Raw genomic sequence first — 16,403 nt, 5'->3', positions numbered from 1 at the left:
AATAGAGAAACGCAAGAGAACCCAAAGCAATCGCAAACCAAAACACACACACACACACAAATTAATAATCGGAATTAAAATTAAAAAATAAAAATAAACAAACCCAACGCAGAAACAACGAACAGCTTCTTCGAAACCCTAGCTTCTCAATTTTTATTTTTCTTTCTGTTCTCAATTTCTCTCGCTGTCGCTCTCTCAATCGACATTCTATCTCGTTTCAAAGGTACGCCACAGACTCGTGTTCTCTCTCTCGGAGAGTTTGTATATCTTCATATGCATGTTTGTAATGTGTTATCCCTAATCGTATCGTTTATTGTCGTTTCGAGCTCTCGTTTCATTTGACGATTAGTTGTTGTTGTTGTTGGTGATTAGTGAATTTTTTTTTATGGATTTCGGATGTAATTTGGAAGCTTTACTAGATTGGGATAGGTTTTTCTTGTCAAAGTATTTTTATTTTATCGTTTTCTAATTTTTTCTTTAATTTCCCTTGTTTGATTTATTTGTATATTCGGTGTTAGCTTATAGTTTATGATATATTGGCTGGTTGCGTTTGCTACTGTAATGTATTTTTGATATTCTTTCGGGATAGAACAGTTATACATATTCTAGTTATTTGGTATGGGAAAATGTGGCAGAAAAGTACATAGCTAGATTTAGTGGAATTTGGAGCTTTGACGTGTTCTAGATTATCGACTTTTGGTGTTTTTTTTTTTTTTTTTTTTTTTTTTTTTTTTTTTTTTTTTTTACTTTAGTCTGTGGATAAGGTAACCATGTTGAGTTGGTATTTGGTGTTGAAACTCAATATGAATCTTTTGGTTACTAAGTGTTGATTCGAAATGTGTTAGTTCGGAAGCTTTTATTATCCTCATCTTTTATTTGAAAATAAAAACAAATTAATCAAAGGCTTTAAAACCGATAGTTTTTCTTCTTATAAGTCTAATTATTTTACCGGTATGGACTGTTGTCTATCCGAAGTAACAAATCAATTGTCTTCACATTTCAGGAACTATTTAGCAAGCTTTTCAATATAATGCTAATCCAGCTGGTTCTGGGATTTGGCGTTGTATCGTTTTGGGAATATTTGCTAAGTTTCTCATCTGTTATAGTAATTTTGACGCTCGAGAAGGAGGGGGAGCTTGCTCTAGCATTATAAATTTCTTCTTTATAATATTTTTTGGAGTGTACAAGTGCATAGTCATCCATTGTCTTGAAGTTCTTAATAAGTCCTGCTGTGCAATCGTCAAATGTCAGAGAGTGCTATGGCAGTAGTGAAACCCGAGGTATGTCAAATTTCCTCGGTACAAAATTTAGTTTTTTCAATAGGTGTTTTAATGATTTTTTTTTTTTTTAGATTAATGCAGCTCTCAAATATAAGACTGAAAAAATAGACTTGTTTATATTAGGAAGTTTTGATATTCTTCCTCATATTAAACATGTGTTAAAGATATATGTATAGAGGGTAGAAGAATTGATGCCAAATGATTGAGGCTTGCCTTCATTTTTCGAGGACAGAGATTCATTAGGCTATATCATGTCTGTAAACATAAAGACTTTGGGTTAGTTAAGGGCAGAATAATATGTTCAAGTAGGCCAATTGTGTAAGGAATCTTCTTTGAGCTGGGCTTTTGCTTAATCATGGTTATGTTTTGTGAACTAGATGAAGTCCTACATCTGGCTTCAGACTGCCGATGGTTCGATACAGCAAGTAGAAGAAGAGGTCGCCATGTTTTGCCCCATGATATGTCGCGAAATAATTCAAACCGGCATGGGCACTTCCAAGAATTACGCGATCATACTTCCACAACGAGTTAACCCTGCTATCTTGGGCTTGATTCTTGATTATTGTCGATTTCACCAAGTACCAGGTCGTTCTAACAAGGTTGAATATGCCTCCTCTCCTCAAACCCCTCACTTGCCCCTTATATATAATTTTTATCTGTGATATTTATTTGTCTTTATTTTGGTGAATATGGAAGGAAGAATGTATATCTGCTTCTCAGACCCATTGGGCCCTTCATTCGACAATTCTGTTCATAAATTTGTATTCCTCTTTACTCTATTTTTATCCTAAACAACACAATGAATTTGGTTAGACAACTCATCATTCCAGCAAAGAAGAGGAGGTCTTTCATCAAAGCTAGATTTTTAATACTTACGTCATTTTTGACATGAATTGATGCACTAGATCGAAGTTTGCTGTAGCTGAATCGTAAACATTCTCATCTGCAGGAACGAAAAACTTACGATGAGAAATTTATTAGGATGGACACAAAAAAATTGTGCGAGTTGACATCTGCTGCTGACAGCCTCCAGCTAAAGCCTTTGGTTGATCTCACAAGTAGAGCACTTGCGCGAATTATTGAAGGGAAAACACCAGAGGAGATTCGCGAGACATTTCATTTACCAGATGACCTCACCGAGGTTAGCTTCAAGCCTTTTTTTTTTTTTTTGGAATTTGGAATCTGACATAGGTTACAAAAAATTTATGTGGAATTGGTTTTAACCAGGAGGAGAAGTTGGAGCCTCTCAGAAACATAACCGACGATCCTCGAATTCGTCTTCTAAACCGGCTATATGCGAGAAAGAGGAAAGAATTGAAAGAGAGAGAGAAATTGAAGGTGCTTACTCTTACTTGAAGAGTTTGAAGCCTTTAGCATATGTTGAATCAGTTTTTGTGGTAAATCTATATTTTAAAAACATATTAAATTTGAACTGAATGTAATCTAAATGCTATATGGCATAACGAAATCCATCAAGCCTGCATGCATTTGTTATTTGCGCTGATGATGTTTGCGTTCTTATGTTGTAGACTATCGAGGCTGAAGAAGAGCGTGTGGATGAACGCTCTGTTGAAGATCTCTTGTCATTTATAAATGGGGGAAATGGAGGTACCTTTAAGATTTCAATATTTAAAAAATTTGATTATAATGTACTTCGATTGATGAGTTCATTGCTAGATTTTTTTATAGGCTAGATTACTGAAATCATCTTTGAGCTTGTTTTATGTATAAACTTTTTGCTACAACTTTGATATAATTCTTTGCTTTTCCAAGGAAACCGTGGCTGATCATTAAGATATAGCTACACTTTCTTTACTCAGAAAGCCATTATACTATCTATAAGAAAAGGGCATAGATTATTTGGAAGTAGCAAAAATGATACGTCTGTGTAATTTGCAAATACATGAAAACATACGTGATTTACTTTGTCTTGCAGATTCAAAGGGAGCTAGAAACAATAAGAATAAAAAGAAAAACCGAAGAAGAAAAGATCATTCGAAGAATTCTACAAATGACGTGAACGGGGACCATGATAAGGTTTGTTCAGATCTTGTTTGTGAATGTTGGAGATGACGCACATTTTTTTTTTCTTTCTTTTTTTTTAGGTCACAGATTTGTTTCTCCAATCTTCTATAAGAATAAGATACATACTTGTCTATATTTCTTAAACCATTTTATTCAAGATCTTATATAAGTTCTAAAAAACAAGGGCGTCTTTATAAAACACAGGAATTCGACGAACTTTGTCCAACTTTTCATGATTGCAATGATGGTGCCTCTCCCAGCAGATCGTTAGTGTTTCCAGATTCTGCAAACGCGTCATTTTCGCTAAAACTTGACTTTGACGATGCTGATCTTGATGACGATTTAGATCCGGCCATGAAGGAAGAACTTGACAGGTAATAGTGATCTAAATTGTTGAACTCCCTTACCAAAAAAAAAAAAAAACCAATTCCTTCTTATGTGGTTAGAGGAGCATAGATCTGAGTTGTTCATTATATCAAGTTAAATAATACTATGACATATTGCTGGTGGTTTTTTGGACTAAGCTAATCAACTGTGCTTGATGTGTTTGTTCCAGAGAAGTCGAGGACTTTGCACGTAGATTAAATTCAGATTGGCCGGAGAGAATGCAAGAAATGTTATCCTTGGGCCAAGAAAGAAGGCTTGTGCCTATAACGATGAATGGCAATGGCTCAAGTAGATACAACAGTAATTTTTGTTGCCCTTTCACTTTTCATGACTTTTTTAAATGTAATCAAATAGATGCCCTCAAATTTGATCCTGTTTTCGCAAGTAATGTGAAATTTTGGCGTTCAAACAGGTTTGGATAGGAGATAAGGATTCTTTGTCGGAAATATTGGGTCTCTGAGTATCGTCCGGTGGCAGCGAAAGCGGATTCGAAAGAAGCTATAATGAAGTTTTTGCTGCTAGGAGAGCTGAGCGAAAAAGTAGGCCTGAAACGTTGCTGCGGTGGCGCACAAGTAAAAAATTTGTTTGTTTTTTTACATGACCAAATCGCAATTTTTTACGCCTTGTATCCACCCACCCCCATTTGTTTGAGTGGCAGAAGAATGTGTTGGAGAGAAAGAAGAGGAAAAAACAATAAAAATGAAAAAAAAGGGAAAACAGAAAGAAATGCGAGGATTACAATATGAGCATTATGCTCGGTTGTTTTGACCTTGTTCTGTTATGATGGATGGTGGTGGTCTGTATCATACTTTGTACCAAAGTTTATTTTGAAAAAAATGTTTTTTTCTTTTTCTTTTTCTTTTTCTTCCAGTTTTAGTTCATTTCTTTTTTTCTTTTGTTGTTCCAGTTGTAGGCCACTTTTGGGTTTGCTAAGGGTTTAATAAGTACTTTAAAGTAGGAGTTGAAAGATGATTAAAAAAAGGAATATGAACATGTTTAAAAGTGGGAACTTCCAAGTTCAGTTTTCATAGGTTCTTTAAGGTTGGACTTACTTTGCATCACAACACACCTTGATGATATTATAAGGTTCTCGAATCTTGTTTAAGTCAACTTATCTTAGTTATCTCCGCATGTTTTTAGATATTTTTTTTTTTTGCTCTGAATTGTTTGGTAAACAAATCAGTTCCACAGCAAAGACTAATTCATCAGATACCAATATTCGTTCTGCGTCTTAATAAACAAGAGTGTTTAGAAGTAAAACCTACCAAACAGAAACACCGGCAAGTCGGCAACATTTGACAGAATCACAAAAAAAAAAAAAAAAAAAAAAAAAAAAAAAAAAACAGAAACTTAATCTTTATGCTTGGAGTCGGAATAATAATTTTTGAAAGCTCTGGGAAGATAAACAGGCAACAAGAAGCCCAAGAGATTAAACCCCCAAAACGCCACGTTGGCAATCGCAAGAGCTCTCCCAAGAAAAAGCCTCCTCGGATTCCCGCCAAATTCCCGGTGGACCTTCGAGAACTCGTCGCCGAGCCACGCCAGCAGAGTCCCCATCCTCACGGCGTTGTACGACACCGGAACGAACACTCTCATCGGAGTCGAGAAACCGCCGGAGAACACCACTCCTTCCATGAACACCTGGCTCGCCAGCAGGAACACGTGCGGAATCGCCGCCCTCACTCCCTCCTTGTCTCCCTCGTACACGCCCTCGCCGATGTACGCGATCGGAAGCAACAGTCCGATCACCGCTCCGACGGAGACGTACGCTCGGAGGAGCCTGCTCTTGGGGTCGAACACCGGCGGTTCCTCGCCGGAGACGGCGAGCCTCGGAAACGCGAACTTGGAGAGGAAGAAGGTGTAGAAGATCGAGAGGACCACGAAGGCGAAATCTCGAGCGTAAACCATTCCACTCGCCGAGAGAATTACGATCAAAGCCAGAGAGTTCATTTGGCGGAAAGAGAGAAAGCCTCCGATTCTTTTGTTAGACTTCGAAGCCGCCACGTCATCTTTCTGTTCTCTTGAGAGGTTGCTTAGGTCGTCGCAAGCTAACCCAACCCCACCCGACATTTTTTTTTATGGTCGGTCGGTTTTCTCTGAGAGAGAGAGTTTTTGGGGGAAAAAAATGGAGAGGTGTGTCATATAGAGGTGAGGTTGAGAAGAGTGACAAGTGGCAAAATTCTGAGAGAAGATTACGAGCCATTGAGATTTGAGAGTAAATAATCCCTTTCATATATTTAGAAACATAAATCAATAAAGAAACCAATTTGATTGTCGTCAATGTTGTGGTTTATTCTGATGGTCAGATTACTATTCACTTGAACAAAATTCATGTGTATCATAAGAAGATAAAACATGTGGATCTTAAATTTCATTTCATTAGGGACTTGATAGCCATAAATATTGTGAAACTGTTGAAGATTGATACTGAAGAAAATCCCTTTGATATGAGTAATAAGGTCGTTACTAACACTAAGTTTAAGCACTGCTTAGACTTATTGTTTGTTGAGTAATTTTTTTTTCAAGTACTAAGCGATGAAGTGGTTGAAGAGCTCAAGAATTATTGTTCGAGTCATTACATTCTGTTGTACGATTCATTTAAGGTTTTCTCTCTTCATCTTCTTATTTGAGTGGCGTGTTTTTGAGCGATCATCTTGATCATGTTTTCTTGTGAGACACTGATAAGAAGAATCATATGTAGTGATAACGAGAGATTGTTGTAATTGAGAATCGGTAAAATTTTGAGGGTGTAATCGAGACAAGCATAGTAAAAAATCGAACTTCTCCCACGGAGCTCAGCGTGCATGCGATTCTCTGAACGAAGCACATAAAAATTTGATTGTGTTCTATACTTTACGTTTTTGCTTGTCTGATTGATTCCATCTCCAATTAGGTCAAATCGTTTTTTAGAAGTGCAAAAAACCAAGGCAAATTACTCCAATATGTTTAGGAGGATGGGCTAGCTTAGGGAAACTTTATAAACCAAGCATTTTGTGACATCACATTTGAAAATAAAGCCATGTTTTAGTACTCTTAGGAAAATCAAGCATTTTTCTGAAACACCCTTATTTCTTCTTCTTCCTTCATGAGTAGAGTTAAATGACTTAATAAAATCAAAATAAAAAAGAGGAGCAAAACCCCACAAACCCACGCACGGCGAAGCCCGAACCGGTCCTCGTCGCAAACAAGTCCTCGTCGTTGCCGCCATTCGCTCATTCCTCTTCTTGTTCAGCCCTCATCGTTGCCGCCATTCGCTCCTTCCTCTTCTTGTTCAGCCCTCGATGCCCACGACCTAATTCCTTTAAACTCAAATTTGTTGGGCGTTCTATGTAGTTAACTACTTGAGAGACGAAAAATTGGTAAGTTTCGATCCCTAATTCGATGATATTTTGTAAGAGATTTGTTTGATTTTCTGAAAAAGGAGTTTGGGTTCGTCATTTGGGATCCATGAAAAAGTTCGAATTTGTTGTCTGTAATTTCGAACTTTTTAGTTGTTATTTCGATTGCATTTCGAACTTTTTAACTTTTACACATTTGACTTGTAAAGTATACTCTTCAAGAATGGTTCTTCAAGCGGAGAGAAAAATCTCGAAACGCGAAGACCAAATTGAGTCCAAAATTTGATGAGGACTTACAACTTCAAGTTATTTATGTGTTGGATTTCAGAGATTTCAGTTATTTTATGTAATGGATTTCAGAGGTTTCAGTTATTTTATGTCTTTGATTTCAGACATTTCAGTTATTTTATGTAATGGATTTCATACTTTCCAGTTAATATTTATGTGTTGGATTTCAGATATTTCAGTTATTTTATGTAATGGATTTCAGAGGTTTCAGTTATTTTATGTCTTTGATTTCAAACATTTCAGTTATTTTATGTAATGGATTTCATACTTTCCAGTTATTTATGTGTTGGATTTTTGAGATTTCTGTTATTTTATGTAATGGATTTCAGAGGTTTCAGTTATTTTATGTCTTTGATTTCAGACATTTCAGTTATCATTAAACATTACAAACCCAATTTTCATCCAAAAAACTAGTCTCCAAAACTACCAAAGTAATTATCAGTAAACATTACAAACCCAATTTTCATCCAAAAAACTAGTCCCTCTCCAAAACTACCAAAGTAATTATCAGCAAACATTACAAACCCAATTTTCATCCAAACTTTTTCATTGTTTTCATCCAATTTTCATCACCCCTTTTTCAAGCTTTTCAGTTTGGCTGTGTTCAACGGAGTGTAATCATCATACTTTATTGGCCGCTTGCTCCTTCTCTTCGAAACTACACAATCCAACATAAAATAATTAAAAAACACAAACAACTTTGAAATTGAGAAAATAAACCAAGAAATATAGCCAAAATAGTTTGAAATCAACATGAACTTACCATAGACGCCGACAGATTCTTTCGCCGGAGGGTCTTTTTTCGCCGGAGGGTTGACGAAATCATCGTCGTCGTCATCAGGGGCTGCCACGGTGCTTGCCGTCTCGGGGGCGGCAAAAAAATGATAAGTTGTCATAAACACTGGGAAAAGTTCGAAATAAAGAATCAATCAAAGGTAAGAACTTCGAATTTTGACACAAATATTGCTAAAAGTAGGTGCAAAATATCCAAACTGCATACATACCCTCACAAATCTTTCCAAAACAAATCAAACATAAATCTTCGAAATCCCTTCAAATAATACCAGAAAGTACCCTAAACGGTATAAACTTCATAGCCAAAAAATCCGAAATGTCTAATCAAAATATACCCAAAATTTCAAACCAAAAATACCTAAAATTTCATAACAAAAACAATCTTAATCACCGAAAATTCATGGAAAACTTCAAACCCTCAGACCCAAAATCAAATTTTGGACTCAATTTGGTCTTCGCGTTTTGAGATTTTTCTCTCCGCTTGAAGAACCATTCTTGAAGAGTATACATTACCAGTCAAATCTGTAAAAGTTAAAAAGTTCGAAATGCAATCGAAATAATAACTAAAAAGTTCGAAATTGCAGACAACAAATTCGAACTTTTTCCTGGATCCCAAATGACGAACCCAAACTCCTTTTTTCAGAAAATCAAACAAATCTCTTACAAAATATCATCGAATTAGGGATTGAAACTTACCCATTTTTTTTTAAAACACGCAATTTTCTTACTCCAATTACTAATTTTTACCGGTTGCATGCGCAATTATTCTTCATTTATATTTGAAAAATAAGCCAAACAAAAAATTATTGACAGTATATAACAATCAGGAAAAAAATATCTAATTGATATTTATAACGCAAACAACAGAAATAATAAAGAATAAAAAAACAATAAATAAACAGAGAAATATAAATGATAATTACTTTTTTATATTTATTTGCACATAAGAGAGCCTAACTTGGAGAATATATATAGAAGAATTAATGAACTGCATATATGATTTTTATATAAGTATGATTAAAAAAAACTTCATATTTTGAATAATGTTCATGTGGGTAATTTGATCAAAAGAGGGGAAAAATAGGGCCGTGGTGGAGTAATAAATTTCCATTTTGATTGAAAGTATTTAAATGAAATATCGTAGGTGTCTTTTTAATTGTTATAGAATGTACAAATGTTAGAGAGAGAGGTGGAGATTTTAAGAACGTGGACCCATTAGAAGTTACTCAGCCAATTAAAAGTGAATAAAAAAAATTAAAAAAAAAACTTAAAATACATGCGTTCATTGTTTCAGGTTTTTAGCTTTATAATATTTTATTTTTATATTTTCTAAATAGTTATTAAAATTATGGGTCTTCTTCAAAATGAGGCCTAAAGCAATTGCTTTAGCTCCCTCATGGTTGGGCCGGGCCTTAATGCATGTAAGATGATCCCCTGAGATTTCCTTAGTTCTTTCCACATTTCCCGCATTATTACAAACGGCTAGGGATCTTCGGGACGAGCGACCGTTTCGGGGGTGGGATACTCGGAAACTTCGGGATGAGGAAAAGCTTCAGGACGAGCAGCTGCTTTGGGACGAGAAGCTCTTGGACAAGAAAGACATGAAGTGTCTGAAACATGTTTTTCGTCTGAATCTTCATCAAATCCGAGGACATCGGCCTCCTTCGCAACAGACGCTACTAGGTCCATTTCCACATCAATAGTATGCGGCATCGTTGCTTCATCTCTCTCGACGTCTATTGAATATAGACATTTGATCGTCTGCGTCTCGAGCAAAGTGAAAAATTCTTTCTCTGCTGCCCGTGGTTTCAACATCTGAAGAACGCCAAACTACAAAACCAAAAAATTAATCATATTTCAAAGTTAGTGACATAATTTTTTTTTAAGTTAAAAGAACTTACCGTTTTTCTTATTCAACAGGCCTCGATGTCGTTGCCCATAATGACAACATTGCTGGACCATGAATGCATCTTAGGCACTCGAATACCGTGGCTTGAACCGAATCTCATCCCGATCTCTGGGATAGCCTCGTATGCCCAGTAATGAAGGGTATGCAAATTACCTGTCAACGTGTATTTGGCCTCTTTTTGAGCCACATCCGGCTTTTTCTTCTATTTATTCAGCAACGCCTCATGATAGTGCTTCAAGTTGACCGAGAGGCTGGAGTATGTCTCGGACCAGCTGATATTTACCCATGGCATCTTGAAGAAGAACAACAAGTCTTCAACATAAATTTTTGCCACTTTTCTTCAATCACTTTATTGGCTGGCTGCCCTCGTAGATAGCCCAATGCAAATAAACAAAGACCGAGCTTCAATGTATCGTCCGGATTCTGACAAATATTGAACGTCGTTACCAATGCAATTAACTTGCAACCAGCCACTCCGTTCAGGTGCTCGGTGATCAACCTATCGCTCGTGCGCAGCTCTTGTTATTTCTTGGACGGACCGTCTTCATAACTCAACCCACAGATTAAGGAGTATTCGAGGCGTCCGAATCTCACTCGTTTACCGCCCAATCCAAACTGTATCTCTCCACGTGTCGTTGTCTCGATCTTACGTTGTAGAAGAGTGTGTACGAGCATCAGAGAGAAATTGTCTTCGGTTTCCGTAAAAAACTGCTCGAACGGAGTCCCAACAATTCGATATTTGATATGAAGATCATCAAATCTCTTTCTTACGATCTTCAAGATACCAGTCCCACCGTACGTGATACGGCCCGAGAAAGGCACATTGTAAATGAACTTCAAATTGTCCTAAAAAAACAGTCAGAATTGCAACTTATCGTATAATATCGTACAACATCGTATGTACGACCAAAATTTTTGACGGGATCGTACATACATATCAATTTCATCGTATGACATCGCATCGTATCGTACAACATCATACTTTCATTAAGTTCATCGTATCCTATCGTATTTTATCCCCAATTTCAAACCCTAACTTTCTAAATCCGACTCAAATCAACACAAATCAACACAAATTATAAATATTAACTCCTAATACATATTCTAACTATATCCAATGAGATTTAACAAGAAAATCGCATTTTTTCGTCGTTTTGAGAGCTCGGGATTTTGGGCCTCCACCACCGCCGGAATTCCAAGATATTCTATCGTATCACGTCGTATTCTGTCATACAATATCGTATGGAATCGTAAGAGATTTTTTTTCGGTTGAGAGAGAGAGAAATCGAGTGAGAGAGAGTGAATGTGAGGGATAGACTAAAATTTTAAAATATTGGTTAGAGAGGAATTTTGTCTACTTTTGGTTCAAAAGTCCATATTTAGGTCTTTTTAAAAAATGAGGTCTAATCTTGATACTTAATTAATTTTTAGGTCCAATTAATAAAAAATTTCAAGTGTCAGGAATTGTCATTTTTTTCTCTTGTATTTTTCATCACTTCCAAACCCAACAAACAATTATGATTTTCTTATGCATTTTTTTTATCATTTTTATTTTCGTTCAAATTTCTCTCATATTTTTGGATTTCAAACAGACTTTTTTAAGTCTTCAACTAATTGGTAAAAAAAAAAAAAAAAAAAAGTGTTCAACTAATTTGTAAAAGACGAACATTTATTTATTATATTTATTTTCTCCCCCCAAATAAAAAAACTATATTAAAAGAAATTCTACCGTATAAAACGCATAGACTAGCCTCGGAAGAATGAAATAGGGCTTTGAAGAAAAAGAAGAAAAATGTCATACGACGACGTGGAGATCGAAGATATGGAGTGGAACGAGGAGCTCCGATCGTACACGTACCCGTGCCCGTGCGGCGACCTCTTCCAGATCACCATGGACGATCTCCGTATCGGCGAGGAGATCGCTCGCTGCCCTAGCTGCACTCTCTACATCACCGTCGTCTACAACCCCGAGGACTTCGCCGGAAAATCCTCCGGAAAATCTCTCAAACAACCTATCGGCGCCGTGGCATGAGATTGCGTAACTCTAGGTATATGCTTGAAGACGATTGATTAAGTTAAGTTAGAATGGACGTTGAAGTAGATTTCTTTTTGGATTTTTTTTTTTTAAGTCTGAGCTTATGGAGTGTACGTGGGTTTTGAAGAAATTTGAGAGTATTTTAGGAACGTTTTAGGAAAAATTGCGTACATGTTACTTCAAATTTGATCAGCTAGACAGTATTTTCCAGAACAAATTTGGATTTTCCTTGAAGTATGAGTAGAAGATCAATTTCCCTAATTTTGATAGCTTGGTAGGAATTCAATGGAGAGCCTTTAGGCTGGTCTTTGTATATTTCAGACTGCCTTAATATATATTGAGAGACCTATGTGTCCCGAAGATTCTACAGAACAAGAGAATAATTATGTTACAATATCCATATAATTCAATTCACGATTATTGATTTTTTTTTCCAACAAAATCCTATCTTATTCTCCGTGTCGCTGATCCAGGTTCTGGTGGCGATTTGCCGTACGGAGTAGCAGAGAGTGCTTTGTTTGTTTAGTGGCTGAAACAAGGATCAGATACTTAGCAGTAGGATGATCAAGAAGGCTGAGATGCGAATCTCGATAGAAAGATTGATCTCCACGAGTTTTTCAAGTTCGTGGAGGATATTTTTGTTGATTTTGATTTTGATTTTATTTTTCTCTTTTTTATTCTATTTTTCCTCATGTGTAACTTGCAGAAAATATATGAACTGCTCTTTCATACTTGAATTTGTGTCACAATGAAATACCAGCCCAATTTGAACAAGAGTATAATCTGCACCAATAATCGGTCAAAGGCCCCGTTTTTTTGGCTCTCTCTAAATAAATTCCAGTAAACTATCACCAATAATCTGCACAAGAACATACACCATCTTTAAAATGATGAAAACGATTTGTATCTCTTACGATTATCAATCTGTCGGTGAGCTTCGAGATCAGCTTCACTGCAGAGTGGCAATCGTCGCACATCCTGATATTTTTGATGACTCGAATCGGTGCTCCCATGGGACTCTTCATGAGGCCGTATGCGACGGCGAGCTTCTCGCTGTGATAGCTAATGTAATCTTCTTTCTGCTCGTCTTCCACGTCGTGCAACACAGAAGAGATATCAGGCACGTACCCTAACGGCCTAATCCCGGCCATCAATTCCCTCACTTTCTCGCGTATCTCTCTACACTCCGGATGAGAATCGTCCTCCGAAACAAACACGTGGGTCGTCCCTTTCACCTCGACCCAGCTCACACCCGGCTCCTTCTTCACGTTCTTTTGCCTCATTAGCCTCCGGATATTCACGACCCCGTCCCATTCCTTGCCCAACGCGTACATGTTCGAGAGAAGCACGTACGTTCCGACGTCATTCGGGTCCATTTTGACTACGATCTCGGCGACCCGTCTGCCGTGACTGTAGTCGCGGTGGAGGTAACAGGCGTTGAGCATGGTTCGCCAGGCGGTCACATCCCACTCGACCGCGGCCGATCTCATGTAGTCCTCGGCTTCTTCGAGCCGACCGGCCCGGCCGAGAAGACCCACGATGCACGTGTGGTGTTCCACGCCCGGCTCGACCCCGAACCGCTTCATGACACTGGTGAGGTAATCGAGGCCTTGTTGGACTAGACCGAGATGAGCGCACGCCGAGAGGACCGCGACGAACGTCACGTAGTTCGGACGCTCTTCGGAGCCCATCATGTCGCGGAACAAGTCCAGAGCTTCCTTCCCGAGGCCGTGATGCGCGTACCCGGATATCATGATGTTCCATGTGACGGTTTCTCGACACGTCATCAGCGAGAACGCCCGGTTCGCCACTTCGATGTCCCCGCTCTTCGAGTACATGTTGATCAACGCGTTCGCGACGATGACGTGATCGGAAAAGCCCGTTTTCTCTACGTAAGCGTGTAACGTAGCTCCGTGCCTCAGCGCTGACAGAGACGCGGTCGAGTTCAACGCCACGGAGAAAGTATACTCTTTCGGACCGAAACCATCTTCCCTCATTTTGACGAATAGGCTGAGAGCTTCCTCGAAGTAACCGCTTTGGAAAGACGCGGCCATGATCATATTCCACGACACGACGTTTCGAATCCTAGAGCGCTCGAAGACTTTCGATGCGTACGCGAGTTTACCACACTTTCCATACATGTCCATGATCGAACCTTCGACAAAAGCATCGCACTCGACGCCATCCTTGAAGAGCCTGCAGTGAACTTCCCGGCCCAATCTAAGGCTTCTAAGATCAGAGCAAACCCCAAAACTTGTGACATAAGTAACACTGTCCCACTTTACATGCTCGCTGACCATCGTCCTCAATGCTCCCACGGCTTCGTTTAAACGCCCGTTTTCAACTAACCCACTAACCACCGAGTTGTAAGAGAAGACATCGAAACCCGGGACCGCAGCGAAAATGCTCATAGCCTCTCCCAAGTCCGAGCACTTCGTGTACATGTGAACAAGCGAGTTCTTCACGTGCTGGTGAAACACCAACCCGGACTTCACTGCATAGCAGTGGCACTGCTTTCCCTCTTCGACTCTGCAACTATCCGAGCACGACGAAACAACGGTGGTCAAGACGAACTCGTTGGGAACCACGTGGCAGTCCGAAACCATTCTCTTGAACAAGCCAAGAACCTCCATTACGTATCCGTTGTGGAAATAGCCAGTCATCAAGGCGCTCCAAGAGACGACGTTTCTGACGGGCATTAAGTCGAACAGTTGGCGGGCAGTGGAAACTCGGCCGCATTTCGCGTAGAGGTTGATTAGCGAGTTCGTCGGAATCACGTTGTTGGTTCTGCTCGAGGCTTGTTGAGTCGTGACGACTAGATGAGCGTGGATTTGTTTCCCTGCCCGGAGGTTTTTGGTGTCAGCGGCTAGTTTCAGGAGCCTAACTGGGTCCTCAACCAAAGAGAAGACCTTTGTCATTGAGACCAACATAAAACGACATTCGTTTTTAGTTGGGTCTTGGGTGGACCGTGGACTACTTGAGCGCCGTTCCATTCCAATTCCTGTTGCTTCTCCATCGAACTATCAATTCCAAACACGAAAATTTCAAAATACAAAGAGATTATCAGAGACCGCGAAATATTCGATCGGGATGTTCTTGTTTGGCAGAAGAGAAAGTGGAAAGTTGAGAAGTCAAACCTCATGAACTAGTTTGCTCTCTGATGAGAATTGAGAAATAAAGCTGAAGATTTTTTTTGTTGTTGTCGCTGTTGTAATGTTTTTGCATATCCCGCTGCGGTATATATGATACCATATGTCTACAACAAGCTATTATGCAAAGACGGAAATACCCTTTATATATTTTATCTTCACTTTCGCTGAAATTCATTCAATTTTTTTTTCACTTGGTCGTTGTACTTGTATTTGTGTAACCTCCCTCAGCTCTCGTTTCTGATTAAATTAATGCAAGTCATTAAAGAAGGACAAATTCGTGATCAATTTTTTTGGTGAATATATTTTCCTATCCAGAATTGAATACAAGTTTATGTATTTTTTCATATCATACAAGATCACTTTTTTTTTTTTTTTCTGTGTTCACAATATGACCTCGTGAAGGATAGTAGAACCTGAATCTACCATGAAAACATGGAACCCGTTTTCTTGTAAATTAGTTACATTATGAAATTTCTAAAAATACATAACAACACAAGGGACCAAAGAAAAAAAGTGCAACTTTTGGTAAAAATGCAAAAACCTACCGGATTAAGACTGCTCACTCCTAAAAATGAAAAAAAAGGTCAACTTTCAATTCTTTAAGAAACAATAAAAAGGAATACAAAGTACAGTGTATTTGTATTTGTTTTTCCCAGTAAATTCAACTAACCAGTTGATGTAAAAAAATCAATCTATTAAAAAGTTGCATCAGTACTCATTAATTAATCAACCAATCTTCGACATTAGCCCGCCACTTGCTCGAGGAGTTCTGCGGCGAGCTCGTCGTCGCGGCTCTTTCCGAGCCCTTCCAAGAGCACACGGTAACTGAGAATCGTGGGATCGAAACCCACGCCTGACGCCTCGTCCCGAGGCTTGTAGCCGCCGATGAGGATGCTGTAGCTGACGTGGCCGGGCTTGATCCCCCGCAGCTTCATCTCCGCGATAAGCCCGCGGGCCTCCTCTACGCTCCCTTCCCTGCAAAGCCCGTTAATCAACAGATTGAACGTTACTTCGTCCGGAGAGACTCCCAGTCTCTCCATCCTCTCGAAGACCCCGAAAGCGCGCCCCGTTTCGCCGCCGGCGCAGTGGCCGTCGATCAGAGCGTTGAAGACCGTCCGATCGGGAGCGACCCCTCTCCCGACCATCGTCCTCACGAGCTCCTCCGCCTCCGCGGTCTTTCTCTCCCGCGTCAGA

General features: G+C 38.9%; 3 protein-coding genes and 1 pseudogene across 3 annotated transcripts; 2 read left to right on the top strand and 2 right to left on the bottom strand.

Annotated features, from left to right (window-relative positions):
* Window positions 1-22: 22 nt before the first annotated feature.
* LOC149380166 (SKP1-like protein 21) lies at window positions 23-4,545 on the top strand. The gene is made up of 10 exons (XM_089602996.1): window positions 23-223; window positions 1,004-1,280; window positions 1,658-1,879; window positions 2,230-2,421; window positions 2,508-2,618; window positions 2,810-2,888; window positions 3,217-3,317; window positions 3,510-3,679; window positions 3,862-3,992; window positions 4,105-4,545. Exons 2-10 carry the CDS (start codon window positions 1,245-1,247, stop codon window positions 4,119-4,121), a joined length of 1,059 nt encoding a protein of 352 aa, XP_089459122.1. The 5' UTR covers window positions 23-223; window positions 1,004-1,244; the 3' UTR covers window positions 4,122-4,545.
* A 382-nt stretch (window positions 4,546-4,927) lies between these two features.
* On the bottom strand, window positions 4,928-5,875 carry LOC149380165 (uncharacterized). Its single transcript, XM_089602997.1, has one exon. It carries the CDS (start codon window positions 5,760-5,762, stop codon window positions 5,043-5,045), a length of 720 nt encoding a protein of 239 aa, XP_089459123.1. The 5' UTR covers window positions 5,763-5,875; the 3' UTR covers window positions 4,928-5,042.
* Window positions 5,876-11,795: 5,920 nt separating this feature from the next.
* On the top strand, window positions 11,796-12,131 carry LOC149380164 (diphthamide biosynthesis protein 3 pseudogene; annotated as a pseudogene).
* A 710-nt stretch (window positions 12,132-12,841) lies between these two features.
* On the bottom strand, window positions 12,842-15,474 carry EMB2744 (Pentatricopeptide repeat (PPR) superfamily protein). Its single transcript, XM_089602402.1, has 2 exons — window positions 15,195-15,474; window positions 12,842-15,077 (listed from the first exon to the last, which is right to left on the bottom strand). Exon 2 carries the CDS (start codon window positions 15,048-15,050, stop codon window positions 12,906-12,908), a length of 2,145 nt encoding a protein of 714 aa, XP_089458528.1. The 5' UTR covers window positions 15,051-15,077; window positions 15,195-15,474; the 3' UTR covers window positions 12,842-12,905.
* Between the last annotated feature and the right edge of the window lie 929 nt (window positions 15,475-16,403).

Source organism: Urtica dioica, chromosome 12, assembly GCF_054948205.1.
Source record: "Urtica dioica subsp. dioica isolate 48M chromosome 12, U.dioica_male_clone48M_v1_H2, whole genome shotgun sequence".
In the NCBI taxonomy this organism is placed as follows: Eukaryota; Viridiplantae; Streptophyta; class Magnoliopsida; order Rosales; family Urticaceae; genus Urtica; species Urtica dioica.
Note: the sequence above shows the minus strand (reverse complement) of the source record. Positions and strands in the feature narration are given on the sequence as shown.